General features: G+C 58.1%; 1 protein-coding gene across 17 annotated transcripts in view; it reads left to right on the top strand.

Moving 5' to 3' along the window:
* The window catches only part of RAP1GAP2 (RAP1 GTPase activating protein 2), an 86,880-nt gene that overhangs the window by 17,441 nt on the left and 43,535 nt on the right, over positions 1–25,904 (top strand). For 12 of the 17 annotated variants that reach the window (XM_063340326.1, XM_063340323.1, XM_063340327.1 and 9 more), the window contains one exon: positions 4,853–4,888. In XM_063340326.1, the coding sequence (XP_063196396.1) occupies positions 4,853–4,888 (36 nt within the window). Of the gene's footprint in view, positions 1–791; positions 934–4,852; positions 4,889–8,706; positions 8,873–15,017; positions 15,237–25,904 lie in introns of those variants that run through there. The other 5 variants (XM_063340331.1, XM_063340332.1, XM_063340337.1 and 2 more) reach the window with 5 other exon arrangements.

Raw genomic sequence — 25,904 nt, 5'->3', positions numbered from 1 at the left:
GGTTGCCTGTTTTCTTGGGATTTTGTGACTGATGGAAGCTCATACCCAGCTAGAGGTCAGCATTTCCATTTGAATGGGATTTCTGAAGCCTGGTTTTTAAATGACCGCAGGGTTTTTGGTGGTGGTCGGGCTGCAGCTGCACACTTGAGCCTTACGGAGCTGCTGAGGACCCAGATGAGAGAAACCCCGTGTGCCGCAGCTGCGCAGGGCTGGGGGGAGGCGCCTCACCAGGCTCTGGGGCAGCCGGGGGTCTGTTTGCCGGGAGAGATGAGGTGACGGGATTTTTGCTTGTTGGGGTTTAAAGTGGGATGTTTAAACTCCAGTTTAAACTGGGAGCGCACTGGAGGCTCAGTTGGAGGATGCCCTACCAGGGAGCCAGCCTCGCGCAGTGAATGCAGCCCTGCCATTTGGAGACAGCCAGGGGAAAGCCACCCTGGGAGGGAGACCTGTGTGTGGCCACCAGTGACCCTCGGCACCGGGCCCCGGTGGCAGGCCAGGATGGCAAGCGGGATGGGGGCAGTCCCACAGCATGGTGCTTGTGGGTGACACCGTGCCCATGGCTCATCCCCGACGCCCGTGCTGCCCAAGGCTCCTGCCATTAGGAGAAATACGATATTTGCAGCATAAGGTTGTGAAAAGCCCGAGGCCACAAAAAAAAAAAAAAAAAAAAAAAAAGGAAATGACTTTTCTTCTTGTGGTGTGTGTATGTGCTTCGCCTGTGTGCATGCGCTTCTGTGGTGGGGGCAGCTGACCGGGAGTCCTGGGTCCCCCGCCCCGGCACAGCGCCGTGCACGCCACAGGAAGCACCCGTCACGGCTGGCACACGCGTGCTGCCGACCCCGCTTCCACCCCCATGGCCGCAGCGTCCCGGCAGCACCGAGCCGACACCATGTTCCAGAGGAAGCGCAGTGTCTCCTTCGGCGGCTACGGCTGGTGGGTGCCTTCCCTTTCCACCCTCCCTTTGCTATCGGGAGCGTGGTGCTGCGCGAGGAGCTTTTCTTCCCTCTGGGGCTGCGAAGGAGGAAGCGCTGTGGTGCCGCGGTGCCCTTGCGCCAGAGCCCTTCCTGCTGTCCCAGCCAACGGGGGCACGTGGAAGTTGGGAAGGACCTTCTTCCCCCCCCCGTGCCCATGGGGAAGCCTGGTACAGCTTCAGCGGGTGGGTGCTACTGGGTTCTGGCAAAGCCCCTCGTGAGCCCTGTGGGTGCCAAGCAGTGAGGGGACCTCCTGGGTGCTCGTGGTGGGCTCCCGTGGGCACGTCACCTGCAAGAGCATCCCATGGCTCTCCCCTGACTCCCTGCTCTCGCTGCCGAGGACACTCTGCCTGGGTAGCGACTCTTACAGCTGCCTTTGGCACCTTGTGGCATATGCGGTGAGGTCCCACCTGGTCCACGGTAGGGTCCTGCAGCCATTGGCACCTCCCCAAGTTGTCCCTGCACCCTCTATCCTCAGCAGAGCGCCACAGCTGCTGCCCGCACCCCACGTTCAGCGGGACCATTTGCTTCTTGTGCCCCTGCCCTCTGAGATGTGCTGATTGATAGGGAAATAGTTTAAGAAAATGGCCCTGTTGTCCCTCTGCCCTTCCTCCAGCTCGCCTTTCTCCAAGGTGTTTTATGCCCATCCCAAGTCAGTGCTGGGTGATTGTGGTCAGGCGGTGGGAAGCAATGGCTGAATCGGCCGTTCCGTAATGGCTTTGGCTGTTTGGTGCTGGGGCAGAGGGTCGCTCTGCCTTCCCCCACTCCCACCCCCCACCAGGCTGCGGGGGCTTTGGGAGGAGTGCTGGTGCCCATGGGCTTGGGGCTGCTTGAAACCTGCTGGGGGAAATGCTGAGTAACCGAGACGGTTGTGGGAGGGCGGTGAACTTGTCAAGAGTTTCGGCAAAGCCTCCTGGGAATAGAAGCGCACACCTTACTGAAGCCAAGCATTTTGTCTCAGCTGGATTTCTTTTTTCTTTACGTAAAAACGGGAAGGAAGCACTCCGATAAACTGCTGTACAAATAAGTTTTGTGAAATGCGGGCTTGTTTTGTGGCAGAGAGAAGCCGCAGCTCTTGGGCAGCTTTGTCCCGCAGCCGCCGTTGGGAGCGGTGGCTTTGGGGCCGTGACCGCGCCGGGTACATCCCAGGAGCTGCCCTGCTCATGCTGCGATGGAGCGGAGCCGTTATCCCCCTTTGCAGGGGTGTTCGTGGATGGCTGCGCTTTGCTCGGTTGTTTTCCTTCTGCGCTTCGGCGGTTGCAGGGAAAAGATAACCAGGAGCTGGAGAGCCATGCAGGAAAACGTAGTCTGCTGGCTGTCCGGGGGGGGGTGTGTGCTGCCAGTGCAGGCAGGCTGGGGGGGAGCAGGGTGCGGGCTTTCCTTTAAATGTCGGCATCGGTGTGTGCACTGTGATTTGGGCGGGCAGGGGGTCCTGGGGAGTTCCCCAGTGGGGTCGGCGCCCACCTCCCCGGCGGCCCTGGTGCAGACCCCCCCAGGCAGTCGCATGTCACCATGCACAGCCGGGAAGACGCTTTGCGGGTGTTTACGGGAAAGGAAGGGACCTGCCGCAGCCCCGTACCTGCATCTGCGTCTTCCCACGGCCGCCCGGGCCCGCGGCCGACCCACCCTTCCTGTGGGAGCGCGCGGGGTGTCCGGGCACACCCAGCCGCCCGCGCTGCGGACGCTCCTTCCAGCCCTCTGCCGGCGTGCAGGCGGGTTTTCGTTCTAACGCCTGCCTCTGCTGCCAGCGGGGGCCTGGCAGGAGCGTGCTGGCCGCAGGTGGCACACGTGGTACCATCGCCTGTGGATGTAGGGGCGCACATCGCGGGCGATGCACAGACGTGGGTGTGTGGCCCTGGGAGCTGCCACCCCAGCCCTGCCTGCACTCCCTGCCCGGCTCGCTGTGGCCGCAGTGACCGGTGCGGGTGGCCTAATGACCAGTGCAGGTGCCCACCTGTCCCCTCTCCTCCTGGGCCATCGGCACCCAGCCGGTGCTGGCCGCTCCTTCCCCGGGGTGGCAGCGGGGCAGACACCCCCGGTGCCATGCTGCCGTGCTTGGGGAGCCCCAGGGCTGTATCGGGGCGCAGCAGGGAGGGGGCTGCAGCGGGGCGTGGGGTGTTTCACTTCACCCTCCTGCAGGGCAGGGCCTGACAAAGCGGCTTTAGGACAGTCATAGCGCAACTGCGGTTTCCCCGGCAGAGGGGTTGCTTTCTTGTGTGGTTGGGGTTTGGTTTGTTGTTGATTTTTTTTTTTTTTTTTTTCTTCTCTCTCTCCCTCTAAGAGGCAAAATAGCAGCAACTGATTTTTGTTCCCGCGGTTCCGGGTGAAGGCGCTCGGTGCAGCTCCCCACTCCAGCGTGGCTTCTGCAGGAGCTGCCTCAGGCACCCGCTGTCCCTGTGGCTCATGCGCGCCTGTCACCACGTCTGGAACAGCTGTTTACACCAGCATACTTTAATGTTCAACTGGATTTAATGATCAACAAAGTCCGTGGACGGGCTTGTTAAGTATCAAGTGACAATAGCGGGTGCCCTGGCTCTGTCTGTAGGAGCAGTAGCGTGCCGGCTCCCCGGGAGCGGAGCACGGGAGCTGATGCTTGGGGAAATGCCGGGAATGGAGCTCCTGTGGCCTGGGGCTTTTGCGAGTGAAATGTCGGCCCAAGAGAGGGACCCGGGAAGGGTGATGGTGCGTGCAGGAGGTGCCGGGGTTGAGCTGGGGTGGCTTTGCCCTCGTCCGTGGGGAGCGGGGACACCCTGTGCAGGGCTCCTGCTGCGTCTGCTGCTGCGCATGATGTGCCGGGGACCCGGCCCCACTGCGTCACCCGTGGGTGCAGCCTCCTCGTCATGGAGAAGTTCAGCCTGGGAGCGGGGGGAGGTAAAGCTGCGAGTAGAGAGGAAACTGTATTTCTGCAGCCCTGCCGCGTCCTCTGTGATCACCGTGCAAAACAAGTGGGGTTTGGTTTTGATGTTTTGGGTTCTTTTGTTTGTTTTTTTTTTCTTTTTTTAGAGATGTGGAATTAATTCCATGTGGCAGATAACAGAGCATTTGCAATGACCGCCAAAAGACATCATTTTGCATTTTGAGACATTACTATGATTTGCATTAATTAATATTAATATGGCTTTAACCACACTGATTCTGTGGACGCGGGCACTCGTTAACGGTGCCAAATAAATAAGTGAAGCGATGGGGGCTCCCAGCCCCACACGAGCTGGACGGGGCTGGGACCGATGGGGCTGCTCTGCATCCCCCCCAGGCCGGGGCGCTCGGCGGGGGTGTGCGGGTGGTCGCAGCGGGTGGGGGGTAAGGAAAAGGGTGAGTCTGTGGCTGGTGCCTGGTGGGGATGGGTGGCCCTGCAGGGCTGAGCCTGAGCTCCCGCAGCAAGGCAGCCACCAGCCAGGTGTGAACATCCTGCACCTCGCTGGATCCTTGACCCTTCCCTGTTGGAAGGGGCTTCTGAGTCGAGGCTGGGGGGGTTTGGTGTGATGGTCCCAGTGTATCAGGCCTTTCCACAGGTCTGTTGTCTTCAAATGTGTTTTGTGGGAGGTGGAGAGAGCTTGGCCGTGGGCAATGCCCTCCTCTGCTGCCCAGTTCACCTCTGGCATTGCAGGTGAGGAGGCAGCGGTTCCGCACTGGTCACCACCAGGAAATAACTGGGGGGATTTGGTTTTTCATGCTGCCAGGCTTCACTTTGGGTTAAATTTTGGTTGATTTTCTTTTCTGGCCAAGTCTTTCTGTGGTGATTGTCCTGTCAGCCAGACCGATGGTACCTCCGAAAGAGATGCTGGGGATGGGTTTGCCAGCAGCCCCTGGTACCAGAGTCGGAGCAGGGCCAGCCCTCCCATCGGCACCTGCAGTAACACGCTCCTCTGCTTTCTCCCCAGGATCGACAAGACGATGCTCGCCAGCCTGAAGATCAAGTGAGTACCTGCGCTCTTCTCTCGCGTAGAGCGATTTCCTTGAGAGGGACGCGGTGCTGAGAGGTGGCTTTGGGCCTGGGGGACACTGTCCCGTTAGCTGGGCTGTCGTCCCGGTTCCTGCCCTGTGCGGCGGCGGAGCAGCCGTATCTCCCCATTCCTGCAGACAGTTTTGTACATGTCCCGCTGCTTGTTTTCCTGGGAAGCCCAATGTGATTCATGTACTGGGTGATTATAATAGACGCGATGACACAATTGCTGTATGATCGGTGGGTTAAGGCATGGACGGTGCAATTCATGGGGCACCAGCTCTGCCTTGGGAGGGATGGGAAATTGGCGGGATGGGCACCCACCAGGCTTCTGGCTGTAAATTCACTGGAGCCTGGGGTTGGTTGTTTTGTTTTTTTTTTTTTTTTTTTTTTTGCTTTGTTTTTGTATCTTGCAGCCTGGAGAGGGGGTGGGTGTTGGTGGGATAGTGGCTTCTGTGGTTGTTACCCAGCTCCTGCTCTCGTGCCACTGTGGGGGAGGGGGTGGTCTGGGTGAAGATGCTCTTGGTGCCCAGGAGGGTCCATGAGCTGCTGGTGTTGCTTGGTGGGCCCATCTAGGGATTGCCCCGGACTTGCTGAAAGCTGTTGCCGTGGGCTGTGTGGCTCCTGGCGAAGCGGGTGCTGGGCCAGATCCTCCTCTGTGACAAGAGCGTGGCGTGCGGGATCAGCCCTGCTGGAAAATGCCATCAGCTGGATGGGGAAAGAGCAAGCAAGAAAGGGCTGGGAATGATGGCACCAATGCTCACTGTTCTCCCAGCGCTCATGGCTGTCTGCGATTCCTTCCCTCCCGCCGTGGCACATCCTCCCCTCTCCCGGTTTCCAGACAAGCTCCTGCAGCCGGGGTTTTCCACTGCAAGCACGTGCGGCTCCGGTGCTGTCAGCGTAACCGTGTGCTAATATAGAAATATTCTGGCCAAGCCTCCCTTGAGCTCAGGGTAATGCGTATGGGTAACGGCTCATGCGGTTTCCTTCTATAATCATTGCTTGTGCAAATTATTTGTTAATGGAAAAGTATACGGAAAGCCTTGGGGGAACCTGCTGCCTGAATGAGCCTGCAAATGCCCATTGTAAACAGCACAACAGAAACGCTGTTGCCACGCTCGTCGCTCAGGTTTTTGCTGAACTAATGAGAAGTTTAAATCAATGTTTACCGCTCTTGGGAGTAGAGGGAAATCTCAGTAGACTTTCCTTTTCCCGCGGAGCTGAGAAGGATTTCGGTGCTCCGTGTATGCTGCCATACCCTGTGCCCTGATTGTTTTTTCCAGGGCCCGTGCAGCAATTCTGCTGCAGAAATACCATTTATCCTCCTTTCCCCACCATGCCGGGCAGTTGGTGCCGTGCTGGGAGCGCTGTGCCGATGGTGCCGTGGGGCACGCCGCCGTGCTCCTGGTTGGGCGGGGGTGAGGGTCTGGGGCCACATTTCTCCCTCCCGCCCCGGCCGGAGGAGGGGGTTTGCTCGGGGCGTTCGATGAACCTCCACTGGAGTGGTTTTGTCCCCGCTATTCGCAGCTAATGCTTTCCACAGCCTCATAACGCCTCTGGTTTGTGGACAGATTGCTTCATGAAATGGTTCTGTAACTGGGGCCAAGCCAGAGCCACATTAGATATTTCTAAAAGCTTTTAAAATTAAGGAAAAAAAAAAATTAGTTTTGGTTTTCTAACGCCCTCTTATAATTGCAGCAGCTTTCTGGCTAAGATACCAGGCGTAGGCAATTCTCTTGCACTGTGTAACTTGTTAACAAAAAGACAAGCTGCTTTCTGCAAGCCAAGGAGCACTTCAGGAAGCCTTGTGCATGCCGCAAACATCAATATTGGCTTGCAGAAACCTGGCAGGGGAGGAATAGCAGCGTCCAGGGGTGGCTGCAGCCAGAGCTTTGGCTACAGGGGGGGGTCCAAGGGCGGCGGGTGGCTGCAGCAGCCCCTGCCTGGGCCAGCTGCTCACTGGGCAGCACCGTGTCCCTCCGTCCCGGGGTAGCACGGCAGGGGGGACCGGTGAGCTCGTGTCCCAGCAGGCTCTCAGGCGCGAGGGCTGGGTCCTGCGCATGGTTGGTGTTTGGTGGGACTGACAGCACCCGAGTGAGATGGGGGGGGGGGGGGGGGGGGGGCTGTGGGATGCTCCGCTGCCTGCTGCTCCTGTCGTAGAACCATAGAATTGTTAGGGTTGGAAGAGACCTTAAAGATCATCTAGTTCCAACCCCCCTGCCCTGGGCAGGGACATCTCCCACTAGATCAGCTTGCTCAGAGCCCCATCCAGCCTGGCCTTAAAAACTTCCAGGGATGGGGCTTCCACCACCTCTCTGGGCAACCTGTTCCACTGTCTCACCACCCTCATGGTGAAGAACTTCTTCCTAATATCCAGTCTGAATTGACCCATCTCTAGTTTTAATCCATTCCCTCTGGTCCTGCCATTACCTGACACCCTAAAAAGTCCCTCCCCAGCTTTCTTGTAGGCCCCCTTAAGATACTGGTAGGCCACTATGAGGTCTCCTCGGAGCCTTCTTTTCTCCAGACTGAACAACCCCAACTCTCTCAGTCTGTCCTCATAGGAGAGGTGCTCCAGCCCTCTGATCATCCTCGTGGCCCTTCTCTGGACACGTTCCAGCACGTCCATCTCTCTCTTGTAGTAGGGGCTCCAGAACTGGACGCAGTACTCCAGGTGGGGTCTCACGAGAGTGGAGCAGAGGGGGAGAATCACCTCCCTCGACCTGCTGGCCACGCTTCTCCTGATGCAGCCCAGGATACAATTGGCTTTCTGGGCTGCAAGTGCACACTGACGGCTCAATGTGGGGCCTCTCGTCCACCAGCACCCCCAAGTCCTTTTCTTCAGGGCTGCTCTCAAGCCAGTCGCTGCCCAGCCTATATCGGTGCTTGGGATTGCCCCGACCCAGATGGAGGACCTTGCGCTTGGTCTTGTTGAACTTCATGAGGTTGGCATGGGCCCACCTCTCCAGCCTGTCAAGGTCCCTCTGGATGGCACCCCTTCCCTCCAGCGTGTCAGCCACCCCACACAGCTTGGTGTTGTCAGCAAACTTGCTGAGGGTGCACTCAATGCCACTGTCCGTGTCGCTGACGAAGACGTTAAACAAGACCGGTCCCAGTACTGATCCTTGAGGGACTCCACTTGTCACTGGCCTCCACTTGGACATGGACCCATTGACAGCCACTCTTTGGGTGCAGCCATCAAGCCAGTTCTTTATCCACTGAATTGTCCATCCACCAAACCCATATTTTATCAGCTTGGAGACCAGGATGTCATGCGGGACAGTGTCAAAGGCTTTGCTCAGGTCCAGGTAAATGATGTCAGTTGCTCTCCCATTCTCATAGAAGGCCACCAGGTTTGTCAGGCACGATTTGCCCTTGGTGAAGCCGTGTTGATTGTACCCAATCACCTCTTCGTTATTCTTCTGCCTCAGCAGTGCCTCCAGGAGGATCTGCTCCATAATCTTACCAGGCACGGAGGTGAGACTGACTGGCCTATAGTTCCCTGGTTCAACCTTCTTTCCCTTTTTGAAAATGGGGATTATGTTTCCCCTTTTCCAGTGAGTGGGGACTTCACCAGACTGCCTGTCGTTCCTCATAATAAACCTGCGCACACAGGTGGCACCAGAGCATCAAAGCGGTTTTCCCGCTGTCTTTTTTTTCTTCTCCTTTTTCTTTTTTAATTTGGGTTTCGTTAGTTCCTATGGTAACCATGACTATGTCTGAGGGACTCGGGACTGGAGGGAGTGAGTAGACGTTGCGGAGTGGGAGTGTCGAGGAGGGCTGATGGATGGGTAGCCCTGGCACTGCGGGGGCTTGGCTGTCCCCTTTCAGTGACGGGCACCGCGGGGAGGTACCAGGACGGTGTTCAGAAGCACTGCAAAGGACCAAGCATCCCTGGGTGGCTGCTGCTGAACGGCCACCTTTGCAGCTCGGCCTCCGGAATGCCCAGGAAGCTCCGGTGAGTTGGGATCTGGCTCTGGGAGCTCTGCCTGTTCCCTCCCAGGGCAGGAGAGCTGGGAAGCGTCGGCTCTCCTCCGGGGAGCTTGTGTGCCCGGAGCACTGCTCTGGCTTTAAACGTGCTGCTGGCAGCAGGCCGGCCCTGGCTCTCACGCCCTCAGTTCTGGGGCAGGAGACAGCCAAGTTTCTGGGTGCCGTGGGGGGCTGTGGGCTGCTTTGGGGAGCTCAGGCACGTTCCCACCTTGTGAGGCTGGGGGCTGCGCTTGGGAAACCTTTCAGAGTGCCCAAGGGCGGTGTGTTGGGGGTGGAGAGTCTGGGAGAGGGCTTGCAAATACTCAGCTGGCTGGTTTTGGGAGGTGCGTGTCCCCAGGGGTGGCAGCAGGAGCTTGGGTGCTGGCGAGAGACGCTGGGATGGGGCTGGCGAGAGACGCTGGGATGGGGCTGGCGAGAGACGCTGGGATGGGGCCGGCCCCAGGGTGCTGTGAGACACAGACCAGGCACTCGTGCAGTAAATGGGATTTGGAATGTGCAGACCCAGGATTTTGGCATGGACCGATTCCATTGAGATCTCTGTTTTTCTGTTAAGTTTTTTTTTTTATTCCTTACCTGCTTCATGGGAAAGTGCTGGGGGCAGCTGCAGCCCCCAGGCTGGCAAAAGGGGCATCACGTCCAGAAGCAGCCCTCCAAACGTTGGCTTCGTGCTGGTGTTTTCTTGTGTCGTGGGAAGTCTCTGCAGAAAGCCAGCAGCGTCTCTGGGATTGTGGCATGCTCGTGTGGTGCCCTCGGTGCTCCTTGGAGCTCCTTGTGAAACGTGGTGGAGTTTGAGGTCAGGTCTTTCGGCCGGGGAAGGGAAGAGCTGAGCTAAACCCACTTCCCGAGCTGGGAGGTCACTCTGCTGGAAACATCAGCCTATCAAAGGATCTTTGCATATCAAAAATCAGCCGATGAGCTTGCCCTAGTGAGTTTGTTTGCTTCTCACAGCCGCCCTGCGGTAACTCTGGGCAGCAAAGAAAGTGCAGGGGGCCCCAGGGGCCAGGCAGGGACCCCGAGCATCCTCTGCCTCGAGAGATCCTTGTACTGGGGATGCTGGAGGTGGGAAGGTGCAATGGGCATGAACCTGCGGGGACCTTGCTCTGATGGGGATGAACCCATGGGGACCCTCCTCCTCCATCCAGCCGGACTCCTCGGGAACGAGCTAGTGGGGTGATGTCCCACACAAGATGTTACCCAGCCCTTTGCCCGCTGGTGGCTCCTCAGCCCTCTGTGATCTGGTTGTTTTCTCTTTGGTATCATCAGGAGGATGTACTAAGAAACCATTGAGTATTTAAAATAAATTTAAAAAAAAATTAGTAAAAATTAAGTCCCTCCTACAGGCAGAGAGTCACCTCTTGGTTTAGCCTTATAAAGCAAAAATAGCAATGAAATAATCACATCCCTGTGGAACAGAGGAGCCTTGTACCCCAATTACTGAGAGTTAGTGTGTGTTCAGCTAAAATTCACATGAAAGAGCATGTGATGCTCATCTGCTGATGGGAATGGGAAGATGAAGGCGGGAAGAGAAGAGATGAAAGATTTACTTGACCTTCGTAAAACGAGCTGTGTCCAGGCGTGAGGCTCTTAAATATTTGATGGGCCAGAGCGGAGTTAATGGGAAGATGTGGGAATGACTGAGCTTCTTGGCGGTAGCCGCACTGACTATTGCAGTCATCTTGGACGTTTGTGCTTAGGTCTTGTGAGGACAAGCTCTGGAGAGCAGATTGTGTCGAAGTGACTTTATCACCACCTTTTACAATGGGTAATTGCATGCAAATGCATCTTTTGCAATTATACTGTAGCTGTAGTAGTATATGCCTTATGCTGCAAAGAATCTGCTTAAAAAACTACCGCAAAGCAGCTGTCTGCGGTGAACAGGGGAGGCGGGCAGGCTTCCTACAGCGTTTGATCCGTAACTGCTCATCCGTCCAAGTATCTAACGCACCTACCCGCTGTGGGGCTCCTGCAGTGACCCCCTCCCGCAGCGACCCCCTCCCAGCCGTGTGCCGGGGAGGCCATTATCCGTTACCTGGGCTCTGGGGCCGAAACACAAGAGAAGAACGGAGCGAAAGGGGCCGGTGCGCGAAGGACACCCCGGGACTCTGAACTAACTTTAAAATCAGTTAAAGCCAGTGCTGGGGCTGGGAGGGGGCACAGCGAGGTACGGGCCGGTCCAGGCTCCCAGCTGAGTGCTGGGCAGAGTCTCTAAATGGGTCTGTGCGCAGAGGAGCGTTAATTGGGTTCCCAGGTGCGGTGAAGGTTGTTTAATATGCATCGCCCCGCCATCTCGGACGCTCTTCTTGCCCTGCAGCGGTGCCTCTGCCTTTCTGATGTTGCTGTTGTCGGTTACAGTAATTTTTATTGATACACGTGTGGCTCATCTAATCATGGCAAATTCTTCTGGGCTTTTCCTACGCCATCTTTCTCCGTCCCCTGACTCTAATCTCACTCTGAGTTTTGGTAAAGTTTTTCTGGGAAACTGAAACTGTCTGAGATGGGCTGTAGGCCAGCTGTCCCCTCCCAGGTGTCGGGTGGGTTCCCGCAGCGTTTCCCTTGTGTTCCTGCGGCGGCGAGGAGGCAGAGTGCACCATGAGATGGCACACACCCTGAGATGGCACAGTCCCTCCCAAATGAGGGTGTGAACCTGGTTTACCTGGTTTAATGTCTCCCCAGCGAAGCTGCTGCTCTGCCTCCTCTCCTGGGAGATGCCTGTTGCACCGTGGGTGTGCAGGGCCATGGCAGCCAGGAGCCGTGCCGTTGGACATGGCATCCCAGGCAGAACGAGTCCTTGTGTCAGCGGCAGGTCCCTGCGGTGGCTTGGCCACTGGCTGGAGTGACAAAGCCCCTCGCGAGTGCCAGGGAGGCTGTGGGCAATGGGCCAGGGACGATGACAAGTCCCTGGTGCTGCGGCTCCTGCCATCCCCGCTCGCCGTCTGCTGCCGGAGAGCCGCCTCCAGCGTGTTTGGGCCAGCCCGCGGCAGCACCGGGGGATTTGAGGGCTGCGCGGGTGGGTGTCAGTGATGCACTAACGCAGACCCGAGGTGACAGCTCTGCCTGGCAGCGGGAAGACGAAGCATCTGCCCCCTGGGCTCCCGGCTGGAGCTGCTCTGGGCTTTGCCTGTGTCGGATTCAGATTCAAGTCCTTTGCTGTTGCAGTGATGGCTGGCTTTTTTTGGGGTTGGTTTGTTTTGTTTTCGTTTGTTTTTTTTGAGCGGTGGTGGGTACGTTGGAGCTTGTTGTTATTTTAAACAACCCCAAAGCGCCCCACTCTGACCAGGTTCAGGTACCCAGGGCCAGGCGGTGCGATCTCCCCCCCCGGGTAGATGGGCGTGTGTGGAAGCGTTTCCAAATCCCTTTATTTGCAGCGCGGAGGCGAAGAGCCGGGAGCGGCGCCTCTCCCCGGCCGCGCCGGCAGTCGGCAGGCGAGCGCTTGGCTTCGGCGGCCGCTCGTTCCGCGGGGAGCGGAGAGAAGCGGGGGGAGCCCCGGCGGGGGGTCCGGCTGCGGCGTTGGGTGTACGGGGGGGGCTGCCCTCCCGGCGAGGGGCTTCTGGCTATTAGTCACCGGGCCGCTGCAAGTCTTAGAGAATGGTTTGGGTTGGAAGGGACCTTAAGGGTCATCTCGTACCACCCCCTGCCCTGGGCAGGGACACCTCCCACCAGCCCAGGTTGCTCCAAGCCCCGTCCAACCTGGCCTTGAACACCTCCAGGGATGGGGCAGCCACAGCTTCTCTGGGCAACCTGGGCTGGGGGCTCACCACCCTCCCAGCAAAGAATTTCTCCCTAATATCTCATCCAAATCTCCCCTCTTTCAGTGTAAAACCATTCCCGCTCATCCCATGACTCCCCTCCCTGATCCAGAGTCCCTCCCCAGCTTTCCTGGAGCCCCTTTAGGGACTGGAAGGGGCTCTAAGGTCTCCCCGGAGCCTTCTCTTCTCCAGGCTGAACCCCCCCAGCTCCCTCAGCCTGTCCTCACAGCAGAGGGGCTCCAGCCCTCCCAGCGTCTCCGGGGCCTCCTCTGGCCCCGCTCCAACAGCTCCGTGTCCTTCTGCTGTTGGTGCCCCAGAGCTGGAGGCAGCACTGCAGGGGGGTCTCACAGAGCGGAGCAGAGGGGCAGAATCCCCCCCCACTTCACGCTGTGGGGATGCAGCCCAGGCTGCGGGGGGTTTCTGGGCTGCCAGCTCACGTTGCTGAGTTGTGTTGAGCTTCTCATCCACCAGCATCTCCACGTCCTGTCCCCCAGCTCGCACCACAGCCGTGGTCACTCCTCTGGGCACTGGTGTGAGCGGGGGGGGTTCTGGGGATGGGACACTGCTCAGTGCCCTTCAGGGGAGCAGGGACTGGGCAGTGGCTTTGCCTCTGCTCCTGCCGGGGGTCCTGCCCAGTGCTGTGCCCTGGGGGCCCTCGCAGTGGGGAGCAGCAGGGCTGGTCCCTGCATCCCGGCACGCACTGCCAGAGCACCCCTGGGCCGGAGGTCTTCCGCATGAGGAAGCAAAGGTGGGAATCAGTAATTTAAAAGGAGAAATATAAACCCAGTGGAATGGGGGTGAAAGTAGGGCAGCACATCTGGCACCTGGAGTGAGTCGTCAGCCAGCTCTCACTGATGCTGCTGGTTTTGCTTTTTATGCAAAGAAATTAGTCTGTCAGCTGTATTTTCGTTGCCAGTTTAGGGCCTGGTGGCCCATGGATGAGCAGGTCAGCGCTGTGCCGTTGCCGGGCCGTGGGGGCCGGTGCTGGTAGGTGGGCAGCCGCAGGGCTGCGGTGCTGGTGCCTCGGTCACCGCAGAGCTGGGCTGAGCGGATCCTGCCACCTTGGGAAGGGCCTGTCCCAGCCCTGGCCACTTCTGTGAAATCTGGGCTTTGCCCTCGTGGCAGCGCTGGCTGCCGGGACGAGATAGGGACGGTCCCATCCCACACAGGCACTGCACCGGGACTTTGCCCTGCCCTGCCCGGGGATGGCCTCAGGGCACAGAGACACCCCAAAATACCGAGCCCCCGCTGCCGGGGCTCGCTGGGGCCATGAGTTGGTGCTGCCGATGGGTAGCGCTGCCCTTCTGCCCACGGGCTTGGGGTGGCTGCAGTGGGTGATGCTGGGGGTGACACCTGGGGTCCTCTGTCAGGACAGAAATGGATTTGGGGGTTTGCTTTGTTTTAGTGGTGGGTTTTTTTTTGGTATCTCTCTTTCGTGACTAAAGATAAGCCCAGGCAGGGTGTGTGCCAGGGCAGGTCGGGTCTGCCTCTGCCCCTTGCCCTGCAGCGGGACTCGGGAGTGAAGGGAAAGGGGTTCCCCCCGTGGAGGGCTGGCACAGCACCGGGGTTTGGGTATTGCAGCTGTGCTGGGGCGATTTGCTGGGCTGGGGTCAGTGGCTGGTGGAGTTCAAGCAGCACAGCATCCCGCCGACGCGGTGTTCAAGTGCAGAACCACCCCCCAAAATAACATCTATTTTCTAGAAGGGGAAAAAAAACCTGGGAGATGGGAGCCTTAATGATATCCTATTTTCTTTATGGACAGAAATTACTTTCAATGAGCAGAAGAGCTGCTCTTTTTGCTGAGGCACCGTATAATTTTAAGAAGAAAAATCGAGAAGGGTCTGAGGAGCTGTGGCGAGGTCTGGTGGAGCAGAGGCACAGCTTGGGGAAGGCTTGTTCCCGTTGCCCCAGCAGCGAGGATGGGGCAGGGCTGGGGGCACTGACCCTCCCTGTGCAAAGAGGGGAGCGTTTGGAGCCCTGAGGCTGCTGCTACTGCTTGGTACCAGCTGCGCCAGCCGGGACGGGCAGCGGTGCTGCACCAGCCCCGGGCACGTGGGCACCGGTGGGAGCGGGACCAGCCGGAGGGGTCGTTCTTGGCTCGTCAGCTCCCAGCAGTGTCGGGGCGCGTGCTGCACCCAGGGTCCTCCGCGAGTCCTCACATGGCCACTCACGGTGCGTTGTGTTTTAAAACACCCTCCTGCATGCGGAACCGCCGTGGTCAGCAGGTGACAGATGAGGACAGTGGCCAGAGGATGGGTGGCTGGGGAGCGGCAGGGAGTGCTTGCCGTGGGAGGTGAGCAGTGGCAGGGGCACAGTCAGCCCTGCCTTGGCCGGCCCCAGGGCTGGCTGGGGATTTACAAAATCCAGCCAGTCCCAACGTCTCCCCCCTATCTCCGGCGAGCAGGCGGGAGCGCTTCCCTCTTCGTGGAAGGGCCGTTATCACCCCGGCTGCCCCCGGAGACACCCAGTCCTGCACAGCATCCTTGCTGCACGTTTCAAAGCCTGCCCCGGGCAGAGGAAGCTTTCCCAGCAGGAGAATGGTGCTGGCAGCTTTGAGGACTTGGGGTGTTTGAGCCATTTCATCTGGTAAGCCTTACCTATATAAAATTTCAGGGGGGGTTCTGGCACAGCTCCACTGATGTTTGAAAGCTGGGGAGGGACTTTTTAGGATGTCGGGTAATGGTAGGACCAGAGGGAATGGATTAAAACTAGAGATGGGTCGATTCAGACTGGATGTTAGGAAGAAGCTCTTCACCGTGAGGGTGGTGAGACCCTGGAACAGGCTGCCCAGAGAGGTGGTGGAAGCCCCATCCCTGGAAGTTTTTAAGGCCAGGCTGGATGGGGCTCTGAGCAAGCTGATCTAGTGGGAGATGTCCCTGCCCAGGGCAGGGGGGTTGGAACTAGGTGATCTTTAAGGTTCCTTCCAACCCTAACAGTTCTATGATTCTGTGTTTCTGCCCTGGGAGACTTCACTTGGTGTTTGGCTGGGCACTTTCCTCTCCGTGGCTTGCTGGAGGTATTTGCGTTTGTCTGGGGGTTTATTACTGCAGAGAGCCCAGCTATAGACGGAGGCAGTGAGCTGGGATCCGGCCATGCAAACGCCACTTCCCGGCGACGTTGGAGGCGGCGCAGCAGCGCGTTCTGCTCCTGCGCTACCCAGGCCCATATGTTAAAATGTTGTTGTTGCTGTCAAAACAGCCTTCACATATTTAAAGCTAGATTATCCACAATTACATCTGCCCAGAGGACTCAGCGACCCCACGTGGGTCTATTTTTAGCTCTGTTTCAGAACTAATAAACTGTGCTGGTTTATATATCTTTCCTCCTGCCGTATTTATAGCCTGTCAAAATAGGAACTGTTTGCAGACAATTGAAAGGCGGCTGCTCGGCAGAGTAACGGCCGTCTAAAAGCAAATATTGTTGTGATGTGGGGAGGGCTCCTTAATGGCCGGAGCGATAGAGATGCCATCTGCTTGCAGGTGCGCCCTCCCGAATATCCGGGTGTGCAGAGGACAGGGGCTGTCCGCGGGAGCTGCGGGGCTCACCCGGGGCAGTGTCCCCAGCCGCTGGCGAATGCTGGAGGTTTGGGGGGGGGTTTGCCCTGCTCGGGGTGCCCGCTAACCGCCCCTCCACAGCCGTGCATCCGCTTGCCGCTGGGGTGGGTGCGATCTGGGGAGCGCGAGTGGGCCCCGGCTGTGCGGAGCCCAGGAGCCCAGAGCAGCGCAGGCAGCACCGGTGCTGTGCCAAAACCCGTGGTTTGATCCTGACGATAATTTTGTTAATTACTGTACTGCTCCCACCGGCTGTTGCTTTTCCTTCTAGGCAGTGGGGTTCCGGCTCCCCAGCGGTGACCGGCAACGGTTGAGCCCCATAGTGCGGTGGGGACAGGCGGCTGCCGGCTCTGTGCCTGGTGGCCCCTCGCCGCGGGGTGGTTCGGTGCTGACAGTGCCGGCGGGGCCTGTGGTCCCTGTCCCTAATGCGTCTGGAAACGGCCCTCTCCATCTCCCATGTTTTATTTCCAGTGGGGCACAGGATGCTGTTAGCGGCTTCTGCGCTTGGTTAGCAAACGACAGCGTCAGCGTTAGACCCGTACGATATCTGAGAACCTCACATCTTCCAAAGCCTGTTGTAAAAGCCTGGCTCGTCTCGGACTCCCACCCAGAAGAGACGTGGAGAGGCTTGATGGGTACTTGAATAGGTCAGAGCTGCATTCTGTGAAGACTCAAAGGTCACTCCGTTCAGACACTGTCCTGTCTCGTTCCTCTCAAATGTTAGCCGGCGATTGCGACAGCTTCTTCCGACAAGCAATTTGGTGTTAATCCTCTCCAATTTGGAAGGCAGAGCTCAATGTTCTCTTCCCTGGTTGCATTGCTGGGTGAGGTGAGGTGACAGCCAGCTGTCGGGCCGCACCAGGCGCTCGGAAGCAGGGCTGGGTTTCCATCAGGTCTTTATTGGTGCTCCAAAATCCTGGTGCAGCTGTGTTAGCCGAGCGATTCACTCTTAGCTTGTACGTTAAGCTGGAGGGCAGGGAGGTGGGCTGACAGGCAGGAGAGTGAGAACGTGATGGTAAGAAATACAGGATCAAACTCAGGGGTCTGTGTCTGCTCCCTGAGGGTGCCAGTGCTCAGTGAAAGACTGGGGAACGGGACACAGAAGTTGTGTCCTTTCATCTGAGGTGCTTCCTCAGTCCCCTCACGGGCTCTCCGCAGCCCAGGCTGGTGGGAAGGAGAGTTTTCCTTTCGGCTGCGTGTGTTCCATTGCTCAGGATCGCTGCTGTGGCTGAAGGTGGCCACGGCGGCTGCTGGCTGGACGTACAAAAGACGTTCCCTTGACCATGGCGCTGCTGTGTCGCTGCGGGCATCTCTCCTCCCGGAGAGGACAAGCAACTGTCCAGACACCCTGCAGCGGGCCGGGCAGCCTGCTCGTGGAGCCGGTGGGGAGCCCGTACCCCTCTGTCCGTCCTCCCTCGGGTGTGGGTACAGCGAGCGCTCCTGCCCACGTGCGTTGTACCCTCCGCTTCCCAAAGCCCCCGCGCGTTTCATCCAGGTCTCTTGTTCCCGGTCATTGATGAGGTTGCACGGTGCGAGGTGACTTAACGAGGGAGATGGCTGTTTGCCAGCTAACAACTGCATCATTTTCTGTCTTTTTGATCTGGAGCAAGAGGCGAGGAAAAAGCCAGAGAGCAATAGAAACCCATTTCTGAATGTGATTGACTTCAGCACATTCCCTATTGTACGGATGTGTCACTGAGATAATGCCTGTGTTTTAGCTCCACAAATTATATGTCTTTTAACACTCTCACATCAAACAAGGTCTCTGAGGGAGATGAGTAACGGAGACGGCGGCATCTCCTGGAGGAGCCGCCGAGGGCTGGGGAGCTGCTGGGTCCGGCTGCTGCCCGCCATCGCCCCGGGACACCTTCCTGCAGGGACCGGTGGCCACCCCTCACAGTTCATCACCGGTGAGCGCAGCAAAGCAGGTGCTGATCCCACCTTGAGGTTTCTGGAGGTAGAAAGTGTTTCTCCCTATGCGGCACCCATCCGCGGTGTTGCCCAGGCGCGGGAGCTGCTCCTGCGGGGCACAGGAGCTCACTGGAGCAGGGATTCACCCAGGGGCAGCCACAGTCCCTCCCTGTCACCAAAACACCCCGGCATCAAGGGAAATGGAGGCCCAGAGACAATGTGAGATTTTTCCTGGACTCCCGCAGCAGTGCCAGGCTGGTCGTCCTTGCAGGCTGCCATCTCCCCATCATGCCTTTAGATTAACTCGCCCCTCCTGACGCTTTCCTTGGGCCGGGGAGGGCAGGGGGGGCTGTGGCTGCAGTGGAGGGGGGCTCGGGGCAGGGGGAGCGACTGCAGTGCCGCTGCCCTGTCGAAGGGGATTAGCGAGGCCCAGGCGCACCCTCCGCTTGGCTGGGGCTCCTCGTCTATGTAACGCGATTAGTGCTTCTCCGGAGCAGTCCCTCCCCAGCCAGCAGAATATTCGGCATTGCCAGGAGCCCACCTGCACCGGTCCCCGTGTGGTGCCGCCATGCCCGGCGGTGCCAGGGGCTGCTGCGCTTGTTCAGGCACAGGTTAAGCAAAACCCTGCCCTGGTGTCAGCGTGAATTGCAGCCATCCCGTGACACACGTGCCTGGGATTTCGGTTTTCAGCGGATGCTTTGGGATGATTATTCCAGCTCTCCTAGGGATGGGGCCAAAGCAGTGGCTTTCTGCAGCTGGGCTCAGGGACACGGGTGGGCATCCCCTGTTGCTGCAGGAGGAGCAGCGCTGGCTGGTCCTGCACCTCTCCTGGCGTTGCCCTGCCTATGGCTCATAAGAGCCCCTGCAGGGTGGAGGGCGGCTCTCCTGCAAATGCTGGGCTCCAGTGAGTGGTCCCCCAGGAACCTGACCCTTCTGCCCGACCCTCCCCCGCTCCCCCCTCCATTGCCAGGGGTCCCCTCCCTGCTCCTACATCCCTCACAGCATCCTCAGGAAGGAGCATCGCTTGTCTGAGGTTAAACTTTGTGTCTAATCCTGAGCTCACCAGCTGGATGCTGATGGCAGTTGATTGGAATAACAGCTTCAGGGATGGTCTTTGTTCTGCTCAGGGAGCTGGGGAAGGACCAGGGGCTAAGGAGGGTGCTGGTGGCGCTGGAAGCATTGGGCGTGTGGCTGATGTTAGTTTGCTGTGCATCCTGAATCTGGCTTTGTTAGTGATGCTAATGATAAATGATGGCATTTAGTTCACTGATTTGCTAGTAAAATTTAAAGGATCTGCTCATGCTGTAAAGACTTATTTCCTCTGCTGATTTGATCAAATTTAATTGAATGCAGAAATCTTGGAGCTCATCTCTTCAAAAAGCATTCGTTCATAGGGAAAAATACCCCAAATTATCAAGAATATGATTTCCATGTAATTGTGGTGCTGTCACAGGCATGACTACCTTGTAGTGTGTTTAACCATCAGGAGTGATACAGTCTCTCAAGGGAGCAAACTGGGCAGGGGCTGGTGCTGCACCGGGGCTCCCCACGCGCCTGCCTTCCCCCCTCTGCCCCTGACTCACCGCCCGGCTTTCTCTGGCTCCCTTCGCCTCCCCCGGCCACCTTTTTCCTGTCTGCACAATGGATTTGGTTTGTCACGGAGTGAGCTGGCCCCGCGGCGTGCCGAGGAGCCGTGTGGGTGCCGCTCTGCGGGCTGGCGCTGAAGCTGGGGGGCGGCTCAGCACCACAACACCACTCTCGTGCCGAGGTCCCGGGGTGCGTGTGCTGGGGAGGTGCTTTCTGAGAGCTCCTTGTCAAAGCTGTGTCTCTCTGGGGGCTGCTGAAGGAGGAATGGTTCCAAAAATAAAACCATGAGAACCTATAGATAGACATATAGGTGCACGTACGTAGATATCTGGGGATATGTAGACAGAAAGATACCTGTACATCCTCCTGCATAAGGCGGATCCAGCCCTCTCAGCGCCCTGGACCATCAGCGATGGTTTTATGCTGAACACAGACCGGAGAAGTGCAGGTTCCCGTCTGACCCCGGTGTTTGCGCTGGCGAGCGGTGCCGCAGGAGCCCTGCGTGAAGAGCTCTGCTCCCGTTTGCGTGGCCGCGCTCAGGCGCCGAGGTTTTCTTTGCAAGTCACGATTATCATTTTGGTAATGATAATCCTCCCGGGCTGGGTGAGCCCTCACTGCCACGGGTCGCTGCGGCTCCCGCGGCGCTGCCAGCTGCGTGCAACTGATGAGCCCCGAAAGGCAGAATGTGCACTTTGGGTGACGCTTCATCCTGAGCAGGCTAATTAAGTGGGAGGGGACTGGGGGGGGCACTTCTCGTTAGGCTTTTTTCTTATTAGTCCCCTCAGGGAGGGGGGGACTGGTGCATCCCTGCCCTCGGTGGGAGCTGGGGCTGGCGTTGGCTTTCCTGGTGTGTGCCCATCCTGCCCTGCCCGGAGCGGGGCCACCAGAGGAAATGAGTGAGTGGATAATTTGCAGCTCATCTAATTAAAAGGCTGTGGTTTCGAAGGCTGGTCAGGGAAGTGGCGCTGAATGAGCTGCTCGCCACTGTCTGGGGACGAGGCCCCCGTACCGGTGTGTGCCAAGTGCGGGGGCGAAGGGACTGGCCCCCATGGACCCGGGGGGCATGGTGGGAGCGGGGGCACATCGCTGGCTGCGGCTGGTGGAGCGGGCAGAGATGAGACCCGGGCTCTGCTGTGCAAATCCCAGCAGCTCTCGCGCTTGAGCAAACAGCCATTCGTTTGACCTCCCGCCAGCCTGTTAAGTAGGCAAATATTTGCTGCTTCCTCCTCTCGGCCGCTCGGCGGAAGGGAAGGGGCGATGGAAGGGGCATCGTGCCGGTCGCACGGCGGGCAGGTCCCCTGCGGTGGTACAGGTCGCCTGTCTGGGGCACAAATAGCCCCGTTGTGACATCCACTTTCAGTCTTTTGTGCTCAAAGTTTAATTGCTGTGCTAACACAGAGATACCTTGGTTTATACTCTGCTATTGCCATGTACAGCGGCCTCAAAGGGCTGCTGGTACCACCCTGTGCAGAAGTGTTCAGCTGGATTTCGTGGCAAAACCCTTCCATCCTGCTCCGCGCTGTCCCTCAGAGCCCATCCTATACACAGCCACGCCTGATCCCTGGTTTTCCACCAGTTCTTATTATATCAGTTTGAGTGCTCTAAGAAACGTCAGCCCACTTCAGGTGTATTTTAAAGCCTGATTAACAAACACGAACGTAGCAGCAGTGACGTGGTGCTTGGCATCATCCGCGTGCTCTGCAGCGATTAACCGTTTCGTCATGACACCCTGGAGACTGTACGACCCTGAGCAGGGACGGTGCAGGGAGCGGGTGCTGCCAGCTCCTTCCTTTGCTGCTGCTCCTGGGCGTCTGCTCTGGTCACCCAAAGGGGCTGCGTAACTTGCCGGGGCTGGGATCCGTTGGGATCCATTCACTGTGGAATTTTATAATTTTTTAAATATATATATATTTTATTTTTTTTTTAGTACTGGTGTGTGCTCAGAGGTGCTGGGAGGTGCTTTCGGTGCTGCTGCCCGCTGGTCTCACCCTTCTGCTGCGCAAACACAGCGAGGGGACGTCAGGAGATGCAGCGAAGCGAAAGCCCTGTCCCACCTCCAGGGAAACGGTGGCTTGGGCAGAGGGTGCAGCCAAAACGGGGTCTGGGGCCCGCTAAGCCCCCCGCTATTTTTAGGTCGCCTTTTGTGATCGCTGTACGTACTGAGATCTCTTGTCTCTGAGCCCCTCTAACTGCAGAGTGGGTGCCCCCATGCTGCCCTCTGCCCCCCCCCGCCCAGCCCCTGGCTTGCCCCCCCAGCCCTTTTGGCCCTTCCGATGGCTGTCAGACCCCGCCAGCGGTGCTGGCTCCTTCTTCATGGGGGGCAAGGCCTGGCTGAGCCATGGCTGTCTTCTGCAGCGAGGGGTCGTTCGCTCATAATGAATTTTCGTTCGTTTGCTGTGGCTTTGATTGCTTTCCCTGCTTTTTTCCTGGGAAGGCTGATAATTGCGCCAGGGAGATGGAACATCGCGGGCCACGCTCAGCCCCACCTCAGGCAAAAGGTCGATGCTTGTGTGACGGGGACAGGCTCTGGATGGGGGACAAGCCCATCGCGTTGGCTCCCAGTCAAGCTGGGCAGATAAATTCCTTTTTGCACGTCATCAACCCTGTGGTTCCGTGCGGCGGCAGCGCCGGGGCGCGGGGGCTGCCGGGGCCTGGGCAGCGTGGTGCGGTGGGGCAGCCTCGCCGGCGGGAGCCGGGAGAGCTGGGTCTGCCCCGACGCATCAGCCCCTCTCCCATCACCCTAAATTGACAAGGTGCTAATGTTGCTGGTGCCGTATCGCACTTGTCTCGCGCCGTTTCAGGAGATAAAACTGCTGTGTTCTGTCTCTGCACTGCCTATACGGGGGAGCCGGCTTCGTGCTTTCTTGGTATTTCCTCTATGTCTTCCTAACCGAAGCCGTAAAATAAATCTCTGATCACCTTACGTAGGGCTGGATGTAACATAATCTAAAGCTCTATTTCTCGTGATACTTCTCTAAAACTGGATGCACTCTTATCCTCTTCCTGCAGCGCCGCTTGAAACGCTATCATCGCTTTCTCCCGAGTTTGCAAGCTCCCAAATCCTTTTCTTCCCATGCCAGGGAAATTGGGATGTGACCGCTCCTTTGCGGGGAATCGGTTACTATTTTTGTCTCTCAGTCCGTGCTGCTTCAGCTCCTTTTGTTCCTCTCTGGCTCCTGGTCCTGGTTGCTGGTGCAGACGCCCCCGCTCCCAGCTCTCCCACCTGGGCAGTGTGGGCGCCCGCGTCCCCCTCGGGTTGGGGGAAGCACCCACTGGGGTCTATGGGTGATGCTGGGGGTGGTGGGGAAAGGGACCTGGGGGTGCTGGGGAAGGGTCCTAGGGATGCTTGGCAAAAGTCCCTGGGGTGTTGGGGAAGGGTGCCTGGGCAGAGCTCTTGTCGCCCCGTCGGCCGCCACGGCTCAGGCACGGGGCTGCGGGGAGGCCATGCCTCCAGCTTGGCGGTGGCAAATGCCTGGCATAATTCGTGTATTTCTGGCTCTGTCCCTCGTGAGCGAGGGAACCAGAAATATCTCCCGCAAAGGGAGGCGCAGAGGGCGGCGGGGCCTCATCCTGCACTGTCTGAGGAGGCAGCGCCGCGGCTGCGTCCGGAGGAGCCCTGAGTCGGCGGAGCCGGGCTGGGCTGTGCGTGCCGCTCAGGTGCGAGCCTCGGGGAAATGCACCCGTGGGCGGCTCGGGAAGGTCGATGGGCTGCTCTGACCCAGGGGGTGATTTCATCTCACTGCAGCATTAATGGAAAAGCCAAAGTTATTCCATAAATGTGTGGCTTCTTAATAATATTAAGTGTCATTTATTCACAGGAGCTTCGGTAATATTGGGGATGAAGGCTTGATCTTGTCACAATCTGGTATTTTCAGATCCTTCTTTCTTAGCAGAATGGCCAGAAGAAAATGCCAGGCTTTGCATAAATGAGCCAGCCACCCAGGTGATTTATTAATCATGGCGTGTAATTGTCCTAACCTGCCGTGAGCTCTCACCAGCCCCTGGGGACCCGGCTTCCTAGTCAGCTGCCAAACTGTTTTCTCTGAAGCAAAAACGTCAGGGCGTTTTTAGAGAGATATTTATTTCTTCATAAAACAGCGGCAGCTGCTTAACGGGGAGGTTATTATCCCACTGCAGAGGTAGTACTGAATTCTAAAGGAAGGATGGAGATTGAGGAGCCCAAGAACGCTGGTGGAGGGAGGGATGGAGCTCCACAGTCTCTGGTCCAGGCTCTATCGCAGACTGGGCTGATCCCACTGAGCTCGGCTCGGCTGCGGCTCCCTCCAGCCGAGCCTGGAAAACCTCCATGGATGGGGAACTGGCAGCCCTTCGGGACCTCTTCCAGGGCCCACCCAACCTCCTCGCTTTTCCCGATTTCCAGTCTAAGCCTCTCAGGCTGCAGCTTTCTGTCTTGGGAGTCGTCCTGTGGCGCGTCTGTGCAGACACGCGCTGGAGGGTTTTTGTGGGTGTTGGCCCCGACGGGGTGTCCCTCGCAAACCTGCAGGAAGGGGATGCTCTGGTGGCATCACTGCGGGAACCGGAGCCTGCCCAGAGTCACCCCAGCCCCACGGAGCTGGGGGACAAGGCGTGGGGCTGGGGACATGCGCTGCAGAGGTACGGAGAAGGGCACGGGCAAAGTACTTGTCCCTTGCTGGGATGCGTTTGATGGGATCCTCTCGTGGAGAGAGTCGAGGCTGAGCTGGGGACACACACCATGGCTGATGCGCTGCAGGAGCCAAGGAGACCTGGCTCTGCTCCCAGGTCAGGGTGCCTTAGCGACCCGCAGTGCCGTGCCCGTGCTGGCCACGCGATGCAGCTTGCCATGCCCGTGCTGGCCACGCGATGCAGCTTGCCATGCCCGTGCTGGCCATGTGGTGCAGCTTGCCATGGCTGCAGCTCGCCGTGCCCACCCTGCTCCTGCTCCTCCCTGTGTCAAGCAGAGCCTGTGGCTGTGAACAGGCTGTGCCGTCCCTTTGCAAGGAGGACCTGCCGGCCGAAGAGGGGAGAGCCCCAGGTGCTGGGGAGGGCAGGCGGGGGCAGGGGCTGTTCAGATACACTGGCGCTGCCACCTCCTCTGCCTCCCTTGGCATCCCTGGCATCCTGCCCCGGCCTGTCCTGGAGCCTTTGATCCTGTGGCAGAACACAAGAAATAGAGGGTAGGTTCTTCGGGGAGCCACGGCAGCCACAGATGATGTCTCCGAGAGCTGGAGGTCCCTGGTGCCCTTTGCCCAGATCTCTGAGGAAGCCCCTCCTGGGAAGGTGTTGCCATCACCAGATGGGACCTTCTCTGTGCTGGGGTAGGGGAGCAAAGGAGACTCCGGCGCTTCCCTCGTGGCCCTTTGTGCAGGAGAGAGGGCGGCTCTATAGAATAATTTAGGTTGGAAAAGACTCTTGGGATCATTGAGTCCAACCATCAACCCCACTCTGCAAAGTTCTCCCCTACACCACATCCCCCTAACACTACATCTAAACGACTCTTAAACACATTCAGGGATGGTGACTCCACCACCTCCCTGGGCAGCCTGTTCCAGGGTCTGACCACTCTTTCTGTAAGGAATTTTTTCCTAATGTCTGGTCTAAACCTACCCTGTTGCAGCTTGAAGCCATTCCCTCTTGTTCCGTCGCTAATTACCTGTGAGAAGAGACCAGCACCAACCTCTTGACAATGTCCTTTCAAGTAGTTGTAGAGAGTGATGAGGTCTCCCCTCAGCCTCCTCTTCCTCACACTAAACAGTCCCAGCTCCTTCAATCGCTCCTCATAAGATTTATTCTCCAGGCCCTTCACCAGCTTCGTTGCCCTCCTCTGCACTCGCTCCAGCACCTCGATATTTCTCTCGTATTGAGGTGCCCAAAACCGGACACAATACTCAAGGAGTGGCCTCGCCAGTGCTGAGCACAGGGGGACAATCACCTCCCTCCTTCTGCTGGTCACACTGTCTCTAATACAAGCCAGGATGGCACGGCTGCAACCGGGTACCGAGCGCCCACCGCGTGGCCCCGCGCCGTTTATTGTCTTGCCCTCGCCCTGTAAATTACAGATCAGCTGCACCAAAGTCCAGAAGAAATTGATCACGGCGCGGGCTCGTTTGCCGTATTTGGGTGGAGAAGAAAATGTGGCTGAGGGTGTCTGCTCAAAGCGATTCTCTATTTCCAAATATGAGAGAATTGAACATCTTTAAAAATCAATACAAAGCCACTTCAGCAT

Source organism: Chroicocephalus ridibundus, chromosome 7, assembly GCF_963924245.1.
Source record: "Chroicocephalus ridibundus chromosome 7, bChrRid1.1, whole genome shotgun sequence".
Taxonomy (NCBI): domain Eukaryota; kingdom Metazoa; phylum Chordata; class Aves; order Charadriiformes; family Laridae; genus Chroicocephalus; species Chroicocephalus ridibundus.
The sequence above is the reverse complement of the archived record's forward strand: the minus strand, read 5'-3'. Positions and strand labels throughout refer to the sequence as shown.